We start from the raw sequence: 14,380 nt of genomic DNA, 5'->3' as shown, positions 1-14,380 counted from the left end.
CCTGCTGAATAAATAAAGGTGTGGTTCACTTTGCATGAGAATTCAGTGGTCTGTGAGTTTTCCCCAGGTTTCTTCTACTGATGGTACTTTAGAGAATATTGGTTTTGACACAGTTTTAGTAAACTCTTAAGTCAGACACAATGAGTGATGTGCTTATGGGATCATTGTCAGAATCCTTGCCGTCAACTTTATATAACAGCTGCAGTTGTGTGGATGCTATTCTCCAAGAGGTGGCTTTCTGTATTCTTGCTCTTTTGCAGCGCTGCTGTTGAACAACTTCACCAAATAGTAAGGTTGGAATGCTTTATTTTTCAGTACTTGGGTTTCTGACCGTAACTGACTTTTAAAAGGTGGGAAAGAGGATGTTTCCTGTGATCAGTGCACGGTTTGTCTTACTGATCTCTTTTGGACTGATCCTTATTTTAAGCACTGAGTTAAAATTAGAACTCTTAGTCTGCCTGCTAAATGAGTGATGGAATTTGTTAGGAGAATAAGAATTTCTAAGTGCTCTTAGCTTGTGAGGTTAGGTGCCAGCGTAATGGTTCAGGAGAACTGAGATTAGCCTCAGAGCTGGATTTCCTGCCCGGTGTTGCTGATTTCCAAATTGCCCTGGTTAGTCAGCAATATAGGAATCAAAGTCTTTAGATGGAAAGCTTGCAGAGGATGTGATCCTGTTTGGTCTGTGGTGTATCTGTTCAAGTCATTTTGATTTGTAGTGGCTCACCACTTCTCAGAAGTCATCACAGCTCTCATGCCACAGGACGTGGGCAAACAGTGAAGGGGATCAATGTGAGCTGTAGCTTGGGGATAATGGTGTCTGCCACCCCAAACTTTCTGCTGTGCTTTCTCCGTCCTGGTCGATCATTTTTACTACTGTGCTTCAGATTATGAAGAAGTGTTATTTAAACAACATGTAAACGAAAAGTAGAAAAGAAGACAACAGTCCTGTGTAGCTTGTGTAACAAGGAACAACATACAGTGAAAAGGAAAGTGTAATTTCATGGTGGTTATACAATTTCTGCTCCTTGTTTTGAAGAAGCTTTGGAACTATGGTATTTATTCTTGGCCTGGCTCTTGGTTTCCATCAGTGTAGCAAAGTCTGCAATCTCTCAAGAGTACTATGCCAAACAAGGTCTTTCTTGCCATGGCTGCATGAAAGATTTCCCAGAGGGCTCTGGGAAAGGCTTTTTTTCACAGAGGCAAGATAATGCCAAACACTTCATTGATGGAATGTGGCTAATCTGCAAGGCAAAGCACGTATCTTTCCAGGATGGTCAGTGTGCTCAGGAGCTGGGGCACGCTCCGTTCCTCAACGAGCTGCAGCTCCTGGCTCTGTACCGACCACCCCATATACCCTTCTGAATGCCTCTGCTTGACATCAGCTTGGGCTGCTGACCTCTGCTTTGAAGGCTTTACACACATTCAGAAAAGTTGGCTTGTGGCATTGAAAAAAACCAACTTGTGATTAACACAGTCGGTTGGCCTTTTTGCCTCTCTGGGGAAAAAAAAAAAGTGATAATTTTTTGTCCAGAAGCTATAGTCACACCTCAGACTCTTACTGACAGCACAGAGGGAACCTAAGAAGGGAATGGTCATAGAAATGGTTCTTCTCTTAACCCCTCAGCTCCCTCTGAGCAAACTGCTTCAGCGAGGCAGCGGGTAGCTTGTATTGCTGCTGCCAGCAGCACTCTTTACATGCTGTAGATGAGGACCTGGAGGAGACTTAAACAGAACAGGGTTTGTGGGTTGTTTTGTTTTGTTTTTTTAAAAAATTTGCTTATCAAAAGAGTTTTTCCCATCTGGCCCTGACTCCATCGCCAGGAAAATTGTCTTGCAGTGATGATCATATTTTTAATTTAATGAGCCCATGAGGTGGTGATGTCTCTTCTGTAAACAATATAGAGAAGAGACATCACTATTCTCTAAAACTGTAGGATTGGTGATGGCTTTGAGAGAAATAAGACATATAAGGATTTTCATTATGTAATCAGACAAGTGGTAAGGGCAATGTAGATGAGGCAGTTTTTAACGCCATATTGTGAACCAGGGTATTATATAGTTCTCCTTTTAATAGTACTGGATGAGTTCATCCTTTTCCCAGGATTGTCTTCACACAGTGAGAGCTCTTGCTGTGAAATTGGTGGGGACTTTTTTAAAGTTAACCTTGAAGGGAACATGAATGATCTGATAATACATTGTCTGAGGGAATGCTTTTCACACTTATCAAATGATCTTTCCCCTCCCCCCCCCAGTTCTCAGTTTCTGAAACAGTTAAGAGGCCTTTTCTTGAAAGAGTTCATCTGAAGGAATAGTGAAATGTGTGACACTTAAAGATTTGGTACTGTCAGTGAAAAATCTTTCTCCATTTCAGGAAATATAATAAAATAGTTTTCCTCTTAAAATTAGAAAGTTCCTATTTCAATCTGCTTGTAGGATCTGTACCACATGTATCAATACTCTTTACTAGTAAGCGTGGGAAGGCAGTTTTCATGACTATCACTGGGGAAGTTTTTAAAAATATATTTAAAATTCTACTGCATGGTATTTATTTTAAAGCATAATAATTGGTGTGGTTTTCACAGCTTTAGAGAACTGTAAAAGGTAAGTTTTCAGGTTGCACTTTACTCTGTCTTCACTGTTTAGGACCTCCAGTACATAAGGAACACTTTTTAAAGCCTTGCTAATCATCCTGGGCTGGACAGGAGTTGTTTCCAAAGCAATTGTAATGATCATATAACCTGTATTCACTGATGCAACTATAATTTACATCTGGAGTAATTGGAAAGGATCTCAATAGTACAGGTTATGTTCATTATCTTACTGAAAAGCAATGTTAACATTTCCAGTAGCAGGACTACTATAGATACCATGGACTTTGTAATTTGATTCAAGGACATGTTTTCCTTAGGCAAGAGTAGGAGGATAATATTTCTGTTAAAAAAATAGCACAACTAGGAGCAAAGGAAGAAGACACAATTGTAGGGAGTGGGTTCTGTATTACAGCCTTCTGCTATGTAAGTCCTGTGGCTTTTTACTGGAGACCAAAGGTGGTGTCTTCTAGTATCAGACCATTTGCTCACTGATGACAAAAGTTTAGGTTTTTGTGGTTTCTCAAGGAGCTGAATGGCATTTTCATGTACCGGGTATTTATTTTCAGATCAAATATAGCAAATTGGGAATTCCTCACCAAGTCTATACGTCGGTGGTTTGAAACGTATAAATATAGCTGTGTTTGAGTTATCAACACCCCATACACACACACACACAAAATTCTGAATGGAATTCAGACTTATCGAATCAGACTCAAACCCTGAAAAATTGAAGGGGATTCTTCCATATAGTTAAATGTCCATCTCCTGATCCCCCCAAGACCAAGTTAGAATATTAAAGCATTTATAGAAGAATGCACGCTGAATAAGATGGGATGTGAAATAAAAATCATAATAGGTGTCATGCACTAAATGCTCTGCTTTGTGTGCCTTTGCAGTTCAGGGGTTTTCTTGTTTGTTTTTGCTTTTGTAACCTAAACTGTGAAATGGCAATTATAGAAAAAAAGCCCTAGTATTTTTTCATTTTAAATGTAGAAGTTGGAAAATTCTGAGCAATTAGAATTCAGGTTCTGGTACTGTCAACTAATGTTGGTATAATGCTTTATTTGTACCTGTCACATGGCCAACTGTGGCACCTCTCCTAATGTTGCCCCTTCCTGCTCCCAGTACAGAGGTTTCTTCCTGTCTGAGAAAGCCGCACTGCTCAGTCACAGGATTTGAAGCTGATGTGCTCTCCTTCTCACTCCAGTGTGTCCTTCGTGTGCTGGTCTAGTTCTGTGATGGTCCCTTCTAAAGCCTTCCCAGTTTGCCGGTAGTCTAGTTCTGTGAAGCTGTCTCTGAACCATATATATCAAGCTCTGCTGACTAATCCAAAATAAGCATTATTCTTACCGTATTATTGTTGTGGAGTTCCTGCCTTTTCCCAACACAGAAATGCCTCCACTTTATACATGCAGTTGTGCATTGAGAGCAGTGAGTGTTCCATTCTGCTAGCTCTGATGTTTCGGGCTCATCACCTTCCTGGTGCATATATTCTCCTGTAACTATTAGTGATGCTGGTTATTTCCCACTGTTGATCTCTGCAACATTAAGTACAGCTGAAAAGCAAATTCTCAGTGTTAAAACAGCTGAACCATTTTAGAGATGAGAGATGTTTGTCCTTCAGTGGGTGACAGAAAAGATGAAAAAGGTTCAGCACTGATACTAACAGGACTTGTAAACTTTAAAATGCTTTGTGAAATGAGAATGTCAAGGGAGAGCTTCAAATTTAACGTTTTAACTCTGCAAAGCCCTCAGTTGGTCATTGCCCCCACAGACCCTGATGTGAATCACTTTTTTTTTTATCCATGTAAAAGCCTTTTGCCCTCTAAGTCCAGTTGAGTACATGTGTACTCGCCATACTTGACACAGCAGATCCTGGCGGGCTGTTTCCACGTTAATCAGATTCCCCCTGTGATGTTCCCTGTCTGAAGAAATTATTTTCCATTAAAAAGGACACTTTTACCATCAGTGGATGCTGCCATGGTGATAAGAGCATGGTCCTGATAAAGCTTTAAGGTAGGGTGGCTGCTGCTTACAGCTGGTGTCTGATGCATGCAGGCGAGACTTTTTGTGACCCTCCTTGGAATCTGACATTTATCAGCAGGAGTTAAATACTCATCTCTGCTCATCCTGACATCTTGTTCACAAACCTTGTGGTTAAAGACCATGTTATTGAAAAATGTATGTTAGGAAAAAGTACAGTAACAATAACCTCCTGCCTGGTATTTGTACAGCTCAGTAGGAGTTTACCAGTACCTCAGTCTACCTCTTACCTGTTATCTGTGCTTATTAGGGACATTATTCATCTGTAGACTGTATCCCTTGTTTCTGCTTCTCCATTTCTTGTATTTTTTCTTTTCTTTTCTTCTTGTGTTTCCTTTCTTTCTCACTCTTATGCTTTTTGTCCTTTGCTTGTCTTTTATTTCACCCCTTTTCCTCCTCTTCCGTTCCACTTCCAACTTCCTCTTCCTCTCCTGCCTCTTCCTCTTCCTCGTTTGGTCCTATTGAAGTTGAGCCCAATGCCGGGACACCACGTCGTAGACCTCTCTCCTTCTGCCCTTGCTGTGCCCATGAAGGTAACGTAACCTCACACGCTCCCTGTTCTCCTTGACCACAGCTGGGTTGTCGTAGCAGCACTAGTCAGCTAGTGAACACAAGGCCCCCAGCCCCATCCCCAGCCCCTTTCTTGCTGTGTCCCCAAACCAACCTTCTCAGTAGCAACCTGGTAACCAGCTTCTCTGAGCCTGTGGCAAGTTATTAAAGGTACAGTATCCCTTTTGCTAGTCCCAGCTGTGCTAGGGAAGGTGTAGTGACTGGGAGGGACATTGGGCAGCAGCAGTGGGAGCAGTAACGTCACACTCAAAAGTTTCTGTTTTCATTTAGTGGCTTCAATTTCTCTATCCCTCCTGAAAAATGTTTGGAAGATGGGGTAAGGGAAGAAAATCTCCTACCTTAAATGGCCTTTGAATTAGTATATATGGATTAAAGGAATACTGTGTCTTTATAAGGACTGGTTTGCAAAAACATCCTTGAACTTTAAAAACCAACAAACCTTAAGCTAGACCAGTTTTCCCTCATCTGTCTTGCCGAGTGCAGTCTTTAACTGTCCCAAATGGAGTTTGCCATAGCATTTCCATTGCCAAGGCATGGGGGAAGGGATTGTTTATGTGTGTTCATGGTGTAATTTTGCTAACCACTTACTCTGCTTTCCATGGTGCTCCCTCATATCAGTTGTCAGTGCTCCCTTTCCAATCCTCCCATTTTTCCTCTGCTCACTGGCTGTTTAAACTTATGTATTTCATAGGTCAGTAGCCTCGTGTTTTTGGCTTTTTCTTAGGCATTTGTTTTCTATACATCCTGGCATCGGAAGGGATGGGGAGACTTCCCAGTGCTTTCATGGCGCCACAGCACTGGACATCTGCATGTACAGTCTCCCTCTCCTGTCGCCACACGGGCATATTGTGCAGAGATGCTCAGAAAGGAATGCTTGGAACTGAGCAACACACTTGTATAAAGTCTGCAGAGCCGGAGGCTCTTAGGGTGGTACAACAGTCTGGTGTTCCCCAAGGGTCTGCTATTACGATTTTTCAAAGGCAGGTATTCTCAGCCTAAGCTGCAGTTTAATAGGAGTTGTAGGCTCTTCTTTGTTTAGCTTCAGTGCAGCACTTCTCTGAGATCCTAAGGATGGAGGAAGGGCACAGGTGTGAACTGACTAGCCATTAACGTGGTATTTGTGAAATGTTTCCCGAGTTTGAATAGTAAGCTTGGTTTTAGCATCAAAATGACCATTTGAGAGTTTTTGCTCTTGATGTAAATAGTATGTGTCCATAATAACAAACATAGACAGGGATGTTAGTTATTTTAGGATGCCTAGGTTACATGCAGTGCAAGCTGATAGGATGCAGCAACCCAAAAATACTGTTGAGCTTGATTTGAGGCCTTGCTCCTGCCTCCGCTTCCATGCAGGCAGGTGCATCGCTAGTGTCCTTGATGGTGTCTGATATAAGCCACAGCATTCATCTGCAGGTAGTTTCGTGTGGAATCAGTGGTGCAGACCAGGAGATCGCTAGGAGGCGCTTCCCTGGTGAGCTCTTGCATTCGATAAATATCAATAGAAGGCTTTGGGAACAGCATTCTGCAATTTATTCCACACAACTGCTCGCAGATATGAGATTCATCAGTAGACTACTGAGTAAGTTTAGGAGTTGGTTTTAGAATAAATGAAATACCAACTGAGAGTTCCGTATGAGGCGGCCAAGGCCCACGTATCTTTATTCTGCTTTGATATTATCAAACGTGTGTGGGGATTCTTCTTCTTTCCAGCACTGATGTGCAATACAGTAGAAGTAGTTTCTGTGTTCACTGTGCAGAGGGGATCTTCAAGATAGGTAGATACATGTGGCTAGGAGGAGCAGTCAGAAAGGATATATTTAGTTATTGAAAAAAAGAAAAGACAAGATGTTACTTATGGCCAGTAAAAGAAAAGATTGAGGACATGCAGTTGAAGAAAATAAAGGTAAAACACATGGAGTGGCAATTGAGTCCGTTTCTGATAAGTATACATTTAAGTAACTGGCATGAGGTTGTATAAAGCTCTTCTAATGAAAGAAAAGTGAAATACTTACAGAAATCTGGGCTTTCTGCATTAAGAGTGAGGAAGAAACAAGCAATTGCAAGAAAATCAGAAGGGAAAAAAAAATAAAAATTAATGCTCCAAAGAGAAGAGAATCCTTTTGGAGGTGACTTCCGCTCTTCTGTGTGCTCTAGGCAAACTGAATGGACCCGGCTTGGGAGTGCTCTGGCAGCATCTTGCTCGGCTTTCTTTGCACATTTTGCCCCATTGTTGTTTTTTGCAGTTTGGGCTTGTAAGGATTGCAGGGCGTTACCTGAAAACTTATCAGGTTTCTTTTTTGGCAGGCATGGGTAAGAAGGATGATCCCAAGCTGATGCAGGAGTGGTTCAAGCTGGTGCAGGAGAAGAATGCCTTGGTTCGCTACGAGTCCGAGCTGATGATATTGTGAGTGAATGTGCAAAGCTTCAAAAGGGGGATTGTGTTACACAAATAGTATTGGAAGGTCTATCAGTACTGTCTTCCCTATAATGCCAGGAGGTCAGCAGTCTCCTAGGCTAATTCTTGGCTGAGATATGAATCCAACTACGTTTCATAAGACTGGTAGAAATAGCAATAAGGAATGAAAGTTCCAACTGTTCGTGGACATGCAGAAGTACAGATGCATGTTTAAAGCTCTGAGCCCTTCCCAAGCTGTTCTTGGATAAAACATGTCTTGTTTCACACAAGTGTTTTCAAACTATGCAGAAATAATGCGTGACTCCTGGTTTTTGGTAGAGTCCACTTTCAAGTGCAGCCAAAAGTGTTTAATTCAGTCGGTCATCTTTGCCATGTGGCTCTCTGCCTGTAGTGGGATCCCAATACCTCTCATTTGGGCTCAGATGGTAAGGCTTTTTTTGCTGTTAATGAAATTGGGAGCTTTCTTGGTCCCTGTGCTGCAAATTCACCACAATTCGTTTCCAAGTATGTTAGCTGACCCAGGCAGTGTGGAAGCTGATCGTCTTAGTCCCGTGTCAGAAAAGGCCTAAGGTGGTGTCTGCACTGGAATCTGAAAAGGCAATGGCCTGACATGTCCTTAGTTGATAAGTGACATTGTCTTTATAGCGGGAAGTGGCAGGAACTACATAGAGGTAAAACATAATTTTGCAGTGATTGCAGATTTGTTTGTTCCTTCACACCATTTTAGATTTAATCTGCTCAGCTTTCAGTATTGCACTTCTTAGTTGAAGGTAAAGAACCTGAGATGCTGAAAATACATTTAAATATTTTTAAAATACAGTTATATATCTTAGGTGTTTTAAGAATTGTTCCAAAACAGATTGGTAAAATGCACAGCAGATATCTAGAAGGGGAGCAGAAATTGAGAATGGATATGAAGCAATGTATGAAGTATTTTAGTATACCCAGAACTTGGATTCCTGATGTTTCCCTTTCAGTGCTCGGGAGCTAGAACTGGAAGACAGGCAGAGTCGATTACAGCAGGAACTCCGGGAGAGGATGGCAGTAGAAGGTGAGATGAAAAGGGAACATTTCATAAACTGTATGTGCTTATTTCTAGCCCTGTGTATGCTGATGGTTTTTGATATCTCTGTAGATCATCTGAAGACAGATGAGGAGCTCTCAGAGGAGAAGAGGATCCTGAACGAGATGCTAGAGGTAGTGGAGCAGAGAGATTCTCTCGTGGCTCTCCTTGAGGAGCAACGGCTTCGAGAAAAAGAAGAAGACAAGGACCTGGAGGCAGTCATGCTTTCCAAAGGTTTTAGCTTGAACTGGTCCTGAGCTTAGCACATTTACCTCTGCTGGTCTGTGTTGTCCAGTTGGCCTACCCTGAATTCGCCAGAATTATGTGGATAGGAAGATGTTGAAGGGGAAACCTCCGAAGGGTCCGACAGCATGCAGGGATTTGGTGTGAAGCACTCAGAAGCCTTTTGATAAGTGTGTTGGTTCCAGAAGCTTAAGTTTTACATGTCTGCAAGCCAAGTTGAAGATAATGAATTGAGACTGTGGAGTCTCCTTGAGGTCCTATACAATGGGCTGTATTTTTGTGTGTGTGGTAGGAGGGAGAGGAATAATCCATGTGTGGGGAAGGAGGTTAAGGGAAGAAGTATCCCTAACTAAACTGGATTCATGGAAGTCCATTCCTTTCCCATTTTTACTACAGCATTTCTAACAAAAGGGAGGGAAGTGGCAACCCTCTCTGGAAAACCACAGCAGCCTGTAGCAGCTTGTATGGTGGAGTCAGCTGTCCAAGAGAGCTCCAGGAGCCCAGGGCAACACCTTTGCTTTAGTCTTCCTCCCCACCAAAGAAACCTGCAGTTGATCATTATGCATGGATATGAAGAAATACAAGACAGAGAAGATGCTATAAGTATGTATGATGGAACTCTCTGCCTCCTGATTTTTAGAGAGATGTGGGCATCACAGAACTCTCTCCCTATCATAGCCTCCTAAATCTTCTTGTGGGGAAAAGAGGGGAGAAGAAGAAAGAGTGAAGATGCCCTTCTGCTTTGCTACACACTGGAGAGACAGCTACTGCTGGCCTTAGTCTTCATGGCCACAGCTCAGAGCCTGGTGGGCTTCTTTGTTCTGTTTTTGTTGTGACTGTTTTGACACTGGAAAATACTGACTGTGGGACAGTGGTAAGTGTGTGCTGGGGCAGGGGTGTTACCAGGCGGCATTCCCTGGCTGTTAGGCCCCTAAAAGGGAGAAGCCCTTAAGTGACCGAACCACCATTAAGACTTTTCAGTGTTTTTATTTTTTTCCTCTGTATTTTGTTTTTGCACATTGGAAACGAAGCTTAAGACCTGCCTGGGCCCTCAGTCACTTTGACCCTTTTATGTCAATTAACTTATTTTTTTAATACTTGAAAGAAGATTCATTTTTGTATCTTTTAGGAAAAAAATGGACGAGTGATGGGTGTGTGTGCCTGCTGCATCCTACAACTTCCACTTCTAAATTACTGGACGTTGTTACCTGTGGCTATTTATTAGTGTTCTTATTAATAATTTGATTGTTACACATATTTGATTGTGGAGGGAGTGTTTTAACTCTGTTAGAGAAAGACACTACTGCGGATTGGTCCCTGCTTCATAGCAAGGGCAGCCTTTATGGACTCACGGATGCATCCTGCCCTAGAAGTTTCCCTTTAGGACAAAATCCCACGGACTCGTGGAGTTGTAAGAATCTCTTTGTGTTCTTAGCATACTCTTCTTCTGCATCCCAGATTCCATCTGTTGGACTAATAAACCTATAATTTATTTAAATTTTACATTTTTGTAACAGGAAAGCCAAAACTGTGAGGTAGAAATATCCCCTATGTCTCTCTCTCACTGAAAGAGGGGACCCTCACACTCCCAAGGTACAGCTAGAGGGACTTCCATGAAAAAACAAATAGCACGTTTCCTGCTGCATCTGTTGGAGGAAGCTCCTTTTGGCTCAGCTGGTGAAGTTGCTGCTTTTCAGCCAGGAGAGTACTCATTGTAATCATCCGTTAAGCAATGAGCAGGACACGCACTGAGCAATTCAGCACCATTCACTGCTTGACAGATTCCCTGAGCACACTACGTCCTTGACTTGTCCTGCAGAGCTGAAATAGCATGTGCATTGGGTATGCATCCCGTCCTTAATGTGATGTGTTAAGAGGTTTTCCCCCCTTGGAATGATATGTTCTTTTCTTGTTAAAGCAGTACTAAGTCTGCTCCCTGATGTCCTTGAGAAAGTGTCCCATTGCCAAGCATATTCATACAGCGTACTGGCTTTTTCAGCTCGCACTTACACTGCTGGTGCAAGGTACCCAAGCAGGGCTGAACATCCTTTAATCTTTTGTCCCAGGACAGAAGTTAGCATGGTTTCTTGCTGTTGGCTTTCCATCTCCTTCAAAGAGGTCTTCTGTAAGCCAGGGTCTACAATTTGAATTCACCTCTGACTCCGGAGTATACCTCAAGCTGAGGAAGAATGGGTAGGACTGTCCCCACAGACTCTGAGCGGTGCTGGTTGTCAACTGTGGAAACATGTTTTTTCCGCCTCAAGTGTTCCCCCTTTATCCCACCTTCATGTTTTCTGCCAAGGCATTACAAGTTAAATCCAGGTGCTCCTGAAACCAAGCGGAGGGGCAGCTGCAGTGCTTCTTAGTAATTGTGCATGTTAGCAAGTGGTGCCTGCTCTACCAGCGTCACGGAGTGTGGGCTTACCAACAGGATGTCCAACAAACAGAAATCCCCCCCCATTTTGCAGTGCAGGCACCAGAGGCACATGTCAAATTGGCAACAGTAGTTTACATAGTCTGCATGTGAGGAGCCAGCGGAAGCTGGAGAGGAGGAGGGAAGAAAGAGGGAAGCTAGATATGTAGCTTATTGTAAACTCTCTTGCACAGAGAATTGGCCTCAGTCTGTTTTATAGTGCAGTAGTTACATGGACCACATCTAACTTTTAACAAAGGATCATTGAATATGAGCTGTAGAACAGAAAGAAATCCTGAAGAAGAAATACCAGTTTACTACTTTTCCCTTTCATGCTGGGGGACGCTGGCCAGATCTTTGCAGTGCTGAAGAGTGATATCACTTGAGGGTGTAATGCCCTATTGCAGGGGAAAACCATATATTCTAAAACTGACCTCTGTAGGTTATGCTGAAGTCCTCCAGCAGTGAGAATGAAAATGAAGAGCTAACATCGCACACACAAATTAATTAAAAATACACGAAAGGGAATGTTAAAAGGCCTTTTTATATCAAAAGGGTTGAAAAAGGCACAACTTGCATTTGCTGTTCAGTTGCACTTTAAGAATACGACTTGCATATCAGATACTGGGTTTTTTTACTATCTGAATATTTTTAATTCAAATTTTGTATTTTTAAAACTGAAGTAGGCTCTTGTGACCACAAGATCCCTTATTTGTATCAGAATCCAAGTAGGATGTTCTAGCTCTTTGTGCTGCCCAGGTGGGCAGCAGCAGCACATGACGCAGCCTTGTGCATTCAGTGACGTGTGTCCATTTCGTATGCCAGGGGAACAAAAAGGCCCTCAGCTTCTGAGAAGGGGGCACACAAGGGCATCCGTCCCGGTGCCACACGGTCCATACCAGGGACTGGCCGCTTCCTCCCTGCAGTAGGTAGGAGAACCGAGCTTGGAACCTAACCTGTGTTCGTTTGGAAATGGGCACACTGAGGAGGGGTAACACGTCAGTCCCCTACGGGGAAGGGAGGGGGATACCACCTCCTGGAAACAGCCGGGAGGCAAATGGGGATGGGGGGAGCGAGGACTGCCAAAACAACCAATCTGCTGTTTTCATAGTACAATTTTTTTTTTTTAACTGTTCTGTTCCTTTTAACCGTGTTTTCCTTAAAGCTCACAAATGGCTGTAAAATCCTGAGCTTCAAAGAACTATGCGTGGGGAGGTGAGGAGACATTTCAGCTCCAACTTCCAGACATATTTCCTTCTTTCAGTTAACCAGTACCCCATGGTCTCGCTAGGGCATGTTACAAACTCTATTGCTGAACATATTTTAGAGCAAACCGCAAGTTTTAAGAGTCTGTCCTTCTCTCTATCCGTCTCTGCATTTTATGTAAATATTTGTTTGTATGTAAAGACACCAGTGGATCCTTGGGTTACCCCCACGGTCAAGAATCTGAGTTTTGTGCAATGCCTAGGCCTCTCTTAGAACACGGTGCTTGCATAGAGCTAGTCACCACATTTGTGTGCACTCTGGTGGTTTTTAATATTTTTATACATCCTAATCCTGAACATTATAAAGTATTATAAGTGGTCTAGACTGCATGATCTAGAGCAGCCGGCAGTTCCATTTTCATAGCAGCTGTTCCTAAAATGTTCACAGCTACACCTTGTTTGGTTAACATTCTTTTAAAATGAGTTTTCAATTAAGTGTTTACACCAGACACCAGTGGATGAGAAAGGTGTTGCATTATAAAATCTCCCGTGTACAAACTGAAAGGCCACAACATGGCTTTATGGGAATTTCAGTCGTCACTGTCTGCAATAAAGAGAACTCTAAAGCATACTAAAAACCAGCCTGTATATAGTTCACGGAGAAGGAGATTGCTGGCTCTCGACCATTGCAAAATAACAGAGATTAGAAGCTTTCCAAAAGTTGCTGCTTTTGGACTGCTCAGAGTACTGCTATAGGCAGGGTAGCTGGGCGGAGGAGGGTGTCACTGAAAGCAGACACGAAGGGGAGGATGCCATGCTCTGATAGCGTGGCAGTAAATTAAATACTCTGTATCTGTGCGTGCATGCGTGTGTGTGTGAAGTCTAATCCAGGTGAAGGGATCTGCTTTGGCATCTTCCCTTTTGTATGAAAGTGAACTCTGATATTCAGATTGTTCAAGGCTTTTACGGTTGGCATGTATGGCGTGTTAACAGAAAAGCATATACCCTACCTGTAAAAAAACAAAAAACTCTGTTTTCTTCTGTTTGGTTGTGTTTTATCGTTTGTTTTTATGCACACTTGCTTTGTTGGTGTTGAGATTTTAGCACCTCAGATGGCCAACTGAACTAAAAAAAAAAAATAAAGTCATTAATTATTTTTTCTTTTTGTTGGTGGAGTTACTGTCTGTTTCCCTTGCGTTCACTCCCCCATTGATGATCAGAGGAAGCCAGGAGCTGAAGGCAGATGATGCTGAGATGAGATAAAGAGCCTAGGTGTTGTTAAAGGGCCTTTTCTTCAATTTGTCTTTTGCTGGAACACTCTGAGCCCATCTGAATTATCTGAAATACAAACAAATCAGTCTCAATACAGCCCTAATACACCGTCCTCCTATCTCTGTATTTCACATTGCTTCTTCAGATTCTTTGTGAAGAGAAGTTACAGGAAATAGCCAAGAAGAGGTGAAGGTGGTATAAATTGAATTGCGGGAACTAGGATTTCATTTCTGCAGGTGCAGCTCACTTCCTTAGCCTGCAGCAGTAGCGTGAACATCTGATGCTGGTACAGCAGCATTGAGTAAACTAAGGAGTGAATGACATCAGCGCCTCTGTGCTGACCAATTGTGTTGTTTTAAGCCTCCACCACTCCAAGCCTGTGTCTCATCTGCGCTGTGCCGGTCCCGGCAGGAAGGTTGGCTAAGTGACGTGCAGCTCCAGAGCTGTGCCCCTTGAACACACTGGAAGGATTCAGAAGTTCAACCTCACCAGCTCATGTGTTGGAAAAGCCATCTTGTCTGGGTATCTCCTCTTTGAAAAGGGCAGACATTCAGCCTAAGTGGT

General features: G+C 42.7%; 1 protein-coding gene across 1 annotated transcript in view; it reads left to right on the top strand.

The window, feature by feature from the left end:
- Positions 1–9,513, top strand: part of MICAL3 (microtubule associated monooxygenase, calponin and LIM domain containing 3) — a 106,688-nt gene extending 97,175 nt beyond the window's left edge. Inside the window, 4 exon segments of the mRNA XM_009879637.1 lie at positions 5,102–5,167; positions 7,509–7,608; positions 8,598–8,671; positions 8,756–9,513. Of these exon segments, the coding sequence (XP_009877939.1) occupies positions 5,102–5,167; positions 7,509–7,608; positions 8,598–8,671; positions 8,756–8,940 (425 nt within the window). The 3' untranslated portion in view covers positions 8,941–9,513.
- The last annotated feature ends 4,867 nt before the right edge of the window (positions 9,514–14,380 follow it).

The sequence above is a fragment of the Charadrius vociferus genome, unplaced genomic scaffold (genome assembly GCF_000708025.1).
Source record: "Charadrius vociferus isolate BGI_N301 unplaced genomic scaffold, ASM70802v2 scaffold90, whole genome shotgun sequence".
Lineage (NCBI taxonomy): Eukaryota > Metazoa > Chordata > Aves > Charadriiformes > Charadriidae > Charadrius > Charadrius vociferus.
Note: the sequence above shows the minus strand (reverse complement) of the source record. Positions and strands in the feature narration are given on the sequence as shown.